Here is a 9,711-nt window from a genome sequence, read left to right on the forward strand (position 1 = left end):
AAAGAAAGGGCAAACTGGAACACTGAATTTTATCGAATGTTTCCTTAGCCACACAAACATGCGGCTCAATTAAAATGAGTCACACAACACGCGGAATACATCAACATGCAATTTTTGCCGAGCACCTCATTCCCATCTCTCTTCAGTTGAGATACTTACACGGTTTCTCGCTGAATCATATCCATGCACACAATGAGTGCATCCAGGACTCGGCTAGTTAAGGGCAGAAAATACCACTAATCAGTCCCTTTATCCCAAGAACATGCAACCTTTTTTCTAGTGAGGTCCACAGGGCTTGAAACAGTGGACTCTGGGCCGACTCCGTGATGATTTAAAAGTACTTGCCAAATTGCCCTTCTTCCAAAGTCTATTTCACTAACATATACTCACATATGCTACATATCAAAGTATATATCAAAGGAAAAATAAAATAAACCCAAAGGTAATCTAACATGTTCCTATTCACTGAGACAAAAATTATGATGCCATTTTACAATATCTAGAATCCATTTTTAGTGCTTATAGTCTATTCTTAAAGATGAAGTGAGTTATAATTTAACATATGCAAGTCACTCAGCACAGCAGCACCTCCCAGTGATCAGGGATACCATTACTGTTTAGAAAAGTAAGAGTAACCCCTTAGCATCATAGCATCTGCGGAAGAAATTGGAAATCTCAGTTTAGTCATCAATCTGATTTTTGGCACAAAAATACCCTCCGTCCAGTAAAGCATAGAGAACGCTAGTGCTATATTCAATTAATATCCTCTCTACATCTAAACATTTCTAACCATCACCACCACCAATCCCTCTGCACATATCAATACACAAATATACCCACTGGTATCTGCCCCCCCATGATGCCTCTCAACCCCTCAGTTTCACTCGTACAGAGAAAGGGCAAGTGACTGGAGGGCCCAATCCAAATGGATTAATTTCACATTAAATCCTAACATACACCACCTCCATGTCTCCAGAGCCAAAAACGTCCATATTCTCAGACCTGGGACTGTAGGGAGCCTCACCAAACTAGACTGTAATTCCCCAGATTAAAGGAAACTTCTTAAGAGTCTTCTCTGTCTGAAAAAGGATACAGTCAGCTTGTTGAGAACTTGGTTGGATTTTTCTTTCAATGTCCTCCAGCAAGTCAAAATCTGGTAGCATAAGGTGTCTGTGCACTGTGATGTTCTGATACTGATCCTTACCACCAAGGGCATTCTCAGTGCCATCTGTACCAAAAAGGACTAATGCAATTTCATCCCTGCTCTCAGCAAACACCTAGACAAAAATGTTAAAAGGTTAAGAATCATTGAGTACCACCCGGAACCTAACCTTCAGGGAGTAAAACAACCATACCTCCCTGTGGCATGTCCCTGGGGCCACTGTCAACAACACAACACTGGGTTAGACGGCCCACGGGATGATGACAGACAACTCCTGGCTTCTAAGAAGACTTTCGCTGAGTATAGGTCCTATCACTCATTTAAACAGAATTTAGGTTGCTTAGGCAACCAGTTTTCCTTTCCTTTTTTTTTTTTTTTTTAAAGATTTTATTTATTTATTTGACAGAGAGAGAGGGAACACAAGCAGGGGGAGTGGGAGAGGGAGAAGCAGGCTTCCACTGAGCAGGGAGCCCGATGCAGGGCTCGATCCCAGAACGCTGGGATCATGACCGGAGCAGAAGGCAGATGCTTAAGGACTGAGCCACCCAGGCGCCCCAGGCAACCAGTTTCGAAACCAGTACTGACCATCCTGGGAACAGTTTCTGGAAAAGGAGGTTTCACCTTCTGAATTTCTCTTATACCTGTGTATTTGAAACACAGGATAACTGATTTTTTAAAATAAATTTTCTCTTTAATGGCTAACAAAAAAATAAAAAAATAAAAAATAAAATAAACAGAGTTTAGGGGCAGAGGAGTGGAGAGTGGTAATTGCTCTTGATGACTTCCAACCAAATCAGACTCTAATTCTCAATGTAAACTAATTATGGATAATTTGAAATTATTTTAGACTATCCTTCTGGAATGACTATTCGAGGTTTCAATTTTCCAGAGGATTAGAAAAATAATTGCTGGTTCATGTCCTGTATCCCACCTATAGGTATATATACCACAGAGAAATTCTTGCACATGTATTCCAGAAGACAAGGACAAGAACATTCACTTCAAGAGAGTTCACTTGGACACTGCTCATAACAGGAGAAAAGTGGAAACAAACTAACTACCCATCCACAGAATGCAAAAACACACTACAGAATATTTACAGAAGGAAATATTACACTTCAATAAAAAATGAATAAATTTGTACATACTTATCAATATGAATAAATCTTAAAAACATAAAGTTGAGAAAAAATAAGTTGCAGAATTATATGTACCATATAAAAACATTATACACATTTATGGGTGCCTGAGTGACTCAGGCGGTTAAGCATCTGCCTTTGGCTCAGGGCATGACCCCAGGGTCCTGGGATTGAGCCTCACATCAGGCTCCCTGCTCAGCAGGGGAGCCTGCTTCTCCCCCTCTCCCTCCCCCTGTCATGATCTCTCTCTCTCTTTCAAGTAAATAAATAAAATCTTTACAAAAATAAATAAAAACATTACACACATTTTTGAAAGCTTCATTTGATACTAAATATTATTTATGAATATGCTTACGTCCAGAAGTATAAAATATGCATGGTAATGACTGAAATTTCTGAGGAAAAGAGGAAAGGAGAGAATTGGGAAGGGATACATACGGGGCTTCAAGTTGATCTGTAATTATTTTGTGTATGTATGTGTTTTTAAGATTTTATTTATTTATTTGAGAGAGAGAAAGTGAATGAGAGAGAGAAAAAGAACACACACAAGCAGGGGGAGGGGCAGAGGGAGAAGCAGACTCCTCACTGAACAGGGAGCCCAACACAGGGCTTGATCCCAGGACCTCAGGATCATGAGACCTGAGCCAAAGGCAGAAGCTTAACTGACTGAGCCACCCAGGCACTTCTATCTGTAATCATTTTTAAGAAAAAAAGAAAAAGAAATCAATCAAATATGGCAGAACTTGAGTACTGTATAGTGCTAGACAATGGAAAAATAGATTTCATTATATTATTCTCTGTATTTGCCTCTTTAATGAAACATTTTTAAAATTATTTTCTTTTTATTTTACTTTAAAGATTTTATTTATGTATTTGAGAGAGAGAGACAGTGATAGAGATAGCTAGAGAGAGCACAAGCGGGGAAGAGAGGGAGAAGCAGACTCCCCACTGAGCAGGGAGCCCAACATGGGGCTCGATCCCAGGACCCTGGAATCATGACCTAAGCCGAAGGCAGATGCTTAACTGACTGAGCCACCCAGGTGCCCCCAAACATTTCATAAGAAAATATAACAACAAAAAACTGTATCTGACACAAAAGGCGGTTGGTCCTGTTCCCACCTACTTAAGCTAAGCCTTTTCCATCAGTGGGAAGAATGCTGCATGGGCAGAGGATGGAATTCTGTCATTCTTTATTGTTGTTTGGTCTGTTAAATTCCCCACTGCTAATAATTCCAGATACAATTCCCAGGTCACATGGGGAGAAAAAATTCTAGCTGTTGAGGTTCAAACATGCCCAGCATACCATGGGGCAGCCCAGCTAGAATTCTATCTGTGTTCTGGACAAGACTTCTATTTTAAAAGAAGGTAATCTTGCTCAACAACAAAACCTCAGCCAGGAGAGGGAAGGAAATTTTGAATGCAGCATGAGACTGGCACCAGGTACTATTTCCTAACCTTCTAGATTCAGACTCCCAAGGAAGAGGCAGAGCCAAAAAGAAAAACTGGAAGCACAGCTTTTCTTAAAAAAAAAAACCTAGGGGCGTCTGGTTGGCTCAGCTGGTAGAGCATGCAACTCTCCGTCCCAAGGTCATGAATTCAAACCCTCAGTGTGCAAGAAGCCTACTTAAAAAAATAAATAAAAAATAAAAAATAAAATAAAAAACAAATGAAAAATCTATACATTGAGGCAAAGCAGCATTACTTAAATATAAATAACACAAATTACTATAACTAGGAATGGGTTAGAGGCATTCTCTTCTTGACACATCAAGGACTCCAGGTCATCCGAATTTGTTAAAATCTAGGATGACAGGTGGGATGTCATAGTGCCTAGTGAAAAGGGCAGCACCCAGAAGAAAAAAGGGAGGTGTCCAGCAGGAGTAGCAGCTGCCAATGAATGAGGCAGAACTTCATGGGCTTAGGAAAAGTAGCCATCATACCAAGTAGAAGGGAGAAATCAACAGCAGAGTCTTATTCACCCCCCCACCTCCCATTCCTGCCCCCCCTGAATGTGAGCTGGTTTTAGTGACTTGCTTGGCTCCTAACAGCAGAAATGACTTTCTGGGATTTCTAAAGCTAGGTCATAAAAAGCCACATAGGCAGGTCTCTTAGAACACCCCCTTTTAGAACCTTCCCCCTCAGAACCAGCTGCCACCCTGTGAGAATCCTAAGCTACATGAAAATACCACACGTAAGGGTTCTGATGGACAGCCCCAAATGAGCTCACAGCCACCAGAAGACTGAACTTCTAGCCACGGGGGTGGCCCGGCTCAGTTTAGACTTCAAGTGATTCAGCCAGCCAACATCTGAGTGCCCCTGCACAAGTGACCACAAGAAGCCCAACTGAGCCACCCAATGATCCCCTAAAACCAGGAGAGACAATTAAAAAAAAAAAAATGTAATGTAAGACATTAAGATTTGGGATAATACATTATCAGCAAAAGGTAACTGGAATGTCTAGGCACAAAGTAGTTGAAGGACTTGTTTAAGACCACCAGGTTAGTAAATGTCATGACAGAGCAAAGATTCAAACCCAGGCCATCTGGCTCTAGAGACTGTATTTGTAAACATTTTTACATTGCCTTGCTTCTGACAAAAACTATCATATCTACTAGAGGGGCCAAAACGAAGAAAAAAACATCAGGCTCTAGTGGTAGTTGGATTTGCACGTAAGTATATGTTAAAAAAAACTCCTTAGATTCCCCAAAATACTGAGGCTGGGGGTGCCTGGGTGGCTCAGTTAGTTAAGCATCTGACTCCTGATTTCAATTCAGGTCATGATCTCAGGGTCCCGTGTTAGGCTCTATGCCAGCACGGAGTCAGCTTGGGATTCTCCCTCTTCTTCTCCCACTGCCCCTCCCTCTGATCATGTTCTCTATCTCTCTCTAAAAAAAATTAAAAAAAAAATAAGTACCAAAAATACTGAGGCTGGACATCGTAAGCAGGTTGGTTTCTTGCATTACTAAGTGAAGACAACAAGCAGTTAAAACAAGAGTTATAAGGGCGCCTGGGTGGCTCAGTCATTAAGCATCTGCCTTCGGCTCAGGGCGTGATCCCAGAGTCCTGGGATCGAGCCCCGCATCGGGCTCCCTGCTCCACTGGGAGCCTGCTTCTTCCTCTCCTACTCCCCCTGCTTGTGTTCCCTCTCTTGCTGGCTGTCTCTCTCTGTCAAATAAATAAATAAAATCTTAAAAAAAAAAAAAAAAAAAAAAAACAAAAAAAAAAAACCCAAGAGTTATAAGCTCAAGACCAGTCTAAACCTTACCTGTCGCTGCACAAACATGGTCATCACCTTCTTTGCTAGTTCAAATGGGGATTCTTCACCAGGAAGGGAGTTACTCATGGCAGGGCCCACATCCATACATAGTACAACAGCTGCCTAGAAACAATGTCCCGAAGAGTGAGAAAGAAAATGTTAATAATGGTCATAAAATAAGTAAACAGGTACGGCCTTTGCTTATTTCACCCACAGAACTTATACTCTAGGGGACTTAGGGAATGCAGGACAGAGGGAGGTGGAGTGTTTTACTTAGAGAATGTATATAGGACAGATACATATTTACTACAGAGAAACTTTAAACAGTCCTAATATTTTCTGGAAGATAGAAAGCCAGGACAGGAGCATGCTTCAGGAAGCTGCTGTTCTTCGGCCGGAGCCCAAGAATAAACCCATGGGGAATAAACCTGAAAATAACCTATAGGCCAGTGCAGCTGAGCCCAAAATACATTAGACAAACTGCAGTTGATTTGCAGAAACACAAACATGAGAACAGATGCTTTTTTTGTAAGCCTCTGATTTGGGGGTAGCTTGTTATGAAGCATTTTTGTGGCAACAGGTAACTGCTACAAACTATACATACTAAAATGATATACCCAACAATTTGAATCAGTTCGTGAACTGGGGATCTAAAATGAAGACTAAGACACCAAATCTATCCTAGTAGGGGACAAAGACACACAAACAAATAATAACAGCACAATATTCCATGACACACGTGTGCGGTGGGCACTGAGAGAGTACACAGGAGGGGCACCTACCCAAGACTGGTGGAGGGGAGGGTGGATGGGATAAAGGAGGGGTAAGGAGGCAGAAAAGCTTCTGGATGTGATCTTTGGGTGAGTCTTAAAGAACAGGAGTCAAACATGTGAATAAGGGGAGTTACAAGTAGAGGAAACCACATAGACACCTAGTCATTAGACAGCGATCCCACATGTAGGGACTAAGGAAATAGGGGAAACTAAAATAAAAGTTACATGCGAATTTCTACGTTTGGCATCCAGAATTCAACTGAGTATGAGTTGGAGGAGACCTGAACAAATAGCAACTCACGATCTCAGTGTGGATTATAGTGTGAGTCACCAATATGACAGGGCTACAGCACTACACTCCCCACACCTATCTAACGTTTTTAGCTTGTATCAATAGTGTATTGAATTCGAGGATGGAAAACAAAGATCTTATGGTGAAAAAAGACTAGATTAGCAATCTGGAGATCTGGGATCTAGTCTCACCTTTATTACCAATTAGCTCTGAGTCCTTGAGTGACTGTCACTTAACCTCACTGTTAATTCCAAGCAGGAAGCAGTTGTTAGACTACATGAGATCCAAGGTCTTTTCCAGAGTTAATGTTCTTTGACAGTGAGTCTCACCTGTGCTTTGTACTAATCAGACCACATGTGACAAACTGTGAGCAGTTCTGAGCACATCTTATGAGAAAGACTAATTACAACAGAACACGAAATAAACAGGTTAAAGAAGGATCTACAGAACATGGGATGTGAGGAACAGTTTGAAAAAAAAAAAAACTAGATATTAGAGCCAGATGAGAAGATTTAGGGGAACATGATTGTTCCTCCCAAATATTTGGCAGCTGTGTTATAAAAGGACTGGTCAGAGAGAGAGATGGAATGGATCAACAATGGAATGGATGGAAGTTACAGGAAGATTGGTTTGACTCCATACAAAGGAGAAAAATAACATTAAGAAGTGATCAATAAAAGAACCACTATTTTCCAAAGCAGTGATCTCCTGACCCTAGAAGTGTTTGAAAAATCTGGGGTGCCTGGGTGGTTCAGTCAGTTAAGCATCCAACTCTTTGTCTCAGCTCAGATCTTGATTTCAGGGTCATGAGTTCAAGCCCCACAGTGGGCTCCATGTTGGGCATGGAGCCTACTTAAAAAAAAAAAAAGTGTTTGAAAAATTTGGATGAGTTCCTATGAGAGAAGTTATAGATGATTTCTAAATTTGGTTATATCTCAGGCAACACATAGAAAAGAAAGACTTTAAGTTTGTCCCTAGTTTCCAAAGCACTGAATGTAATGCACTAATATTAAGAGATTTCTGGAGTAAAGATAGTACATTTGAAGAAAGGGTGATAATGAACAATAAAGTTTACACCCCATAGTTTCAACACGCTGAGCATAAGAATCTTAAAAAATTTTAGAGTCCCAAAATATGTCACTCCATTTATCTAATATACCAGAATATGGTTTTAACCAGAAAACTCTGTTAAACTGGAAAACTCTAAGAGGAATAAAAGTCCTTTAGTAGAAATCAAGTATCCAAAAAATGGCATCAAAGGGTTTTACAATATAGAACTTCTTTCTGGAAGCAGAAGAATGGTCTGTGTGGTACTTCAAGTTCCTATCTGGCAGCAGTAAGAAAACCAGGAAAGGGAAACTGAGCAGCATAGCAACTCTTCATTTACACAGGAAACAATACAGGCTGTTAGAATTCTGCTGCAAATCCAACTGCCATAAACAGCCGTTCCACTAGAGCTGCAATGTTTTCAACAGCTGACAGAGGAGGAACAAAAAGAAGGTAAGTGGCATCAAATGTTCATAATCGCTTTAATCAACATTTCCCAGTGGGAAGTCGTGGGGACTAGGGATCAGTTGCTGAAAATCCTATCTTGCTTATCTGTAGACCAGATGCCTACTAAAGGGCCGAGCCTTCGGATGTTTGGATGAACAAATAATTCTCTGGAACACACCTCCCTCTAGTGATCATTCAGAGACAACCCCACTCTCAGCCTATACTGAAAAAATCTTTTAAAAAATTCATCATAACGTCTATTATTAATCTGGGACACTGACGGTCATAGGTTCCTAGCAACACAGATAGGGCTCTGAAACCAGGCAGCCTGGATTTAAATCTGAATTCCACTTCTTAGGGACTGGATAACCTTAAGATAATCATTTCACTCTTTATGCCTCAGTTTTCTCAACTGTAAACTGGGGATAATAGTTCTCACCTCATGGGCTTGTTGTGAAGATTACATGAGATAGGAATAAAGCGTTTAGGTTAAGTGCCTCACAGAGTAAGCTTTCGATAAATGTGAAATATTAGATTATGATGGGGGAATAATATGACGCTTTACATTTAAAGATACATATTTTACTCACGGGCCCTCTCTGAAGTTTTACAAATCTGTGGGTGTTTATCAAGGCTAAATTTCATTCTCCTATAGATTCTAAAAACCTAGGCTCAAAAGAAATGGAGGAGGTGGAGGAAGTAATGGAGGAGAAGGGTGGACTAGGAGAGTAAGAAAGGAGGCAGGCAGAGTGGGGAGACAAGTGGGATGAGGAGATGAAAAAGGAAGTGAGCAGGTGGGAGGGCTGAGGAGGCGGAGTGGTTGAGGCTCAAATTCAGGTCTTCGGACTCCACATCCCCAGCTTGTCTCTGCGCATCCCTCGGAATCCAGCCGGCCCGCAGTGATCCCATGATTCCTGCTCCCGAACCACCCTCTCCGGATCCCCTGCACGCGCAAGGCCCAAACCCACGCTCTCTCTACCTTACTCCCGGACCGCGCCATGTTGCCGGTGCGCCAGTGCCGCGGCCGCCTCTTCCGGGCGGGAACCCGGAGCGCCGCTATTAAGGTCCGGCTGAGTCGGAGCCAGAGCGTCGTTAAAAGAGTCGCTACCCACGGAACCTGGAAGGGGCGGAGAAAATGTGCGCTGACGCTCTGAGCATGCGCAGTTTCTGCGTCCCGTCCTGGTAAGGGGTTTGCGGACGTTGAGGATCCAGCAATCTGCAAAATAGCTGCAAACCTCTGTCCAAACTGGGAAATCAAATCCAAACAGATGCTTTCCCTCTTGAAAATGGACAGGAAAAAGCGGTAACTAAAGTCGAAAAGATAAGAATGCCATGAGGAAGGAGGGGCCTCAAGGGAGCCAATGTTATAAATGCACTGAAGCCAGGAGAGTCAGCCATTTACTGATTGTGCTTATAGAGCCTACGAGGTTCTTCATGATGAGAACAAACGCAAAAGAAATGTAGATAAAATTAAATTTCTTTACAATTTACAGACCCTTGACAAATACTAGAGACATGCAGTGACAGTCCTCAAGGAACTCCCAACTGCCTTTATGTTAATTCTTTGCTAGGTAAAAAGCAACATTAGCTTGACA

At 41.7% G+C, this 9,711-nt stretch overlaps 1 protein-coding gene across 1 annotated transcript in view; it reads right to left on the reverse strand.

Annotated features, from left to right (window-relative positions):
- XRCC5 (X-ray repair cross complementing 5) overlaps positions 1–9,225 on the reverse strand; it is a 90,158-nt gene extending 80,933 nt beyond the window's left edge. The window contains exons 1-4 of the mRNA XM_008690489.2: positions 9,096–9,225; positions 5,567–5,680; positions 1,094–1,277; positions 160–208 (exon numbers count right to left, since the gene is read on the reverse strand). Coding sequence (XP_008688711.2) covers positions 160–208; positions 1,094–1,277; positions 5,567–5,680; positions 9,096–9,116 — 368 coding nt within the window. The 5' untranslated portion in view covers positions 9,117–9,225. The remainder of the gene's footprint in view (positions 1–159; positions 209–1,093; positions 1,278–5,566; positions 5,681–9,095) is intronic.
- Between the last annotated feature and the right edge of the window lie 486 nt (positions 9,226–9,711).

This window comes from Ursus maritimus, unplaced genomic scaffold (assembly GCF_017311325.1).
Source record: "Ursus maritimus isolate PB19 unplaced genomic scaffold, ASM1731132v1 scaffold_1, whole genome shotgun sequence".
NCBI classification, from domain to species: Eukaryota; Metazoa; Chordata; class Mammalia; order Carnivora; family Ursidae; genus Ursus; species Ursus maritimus.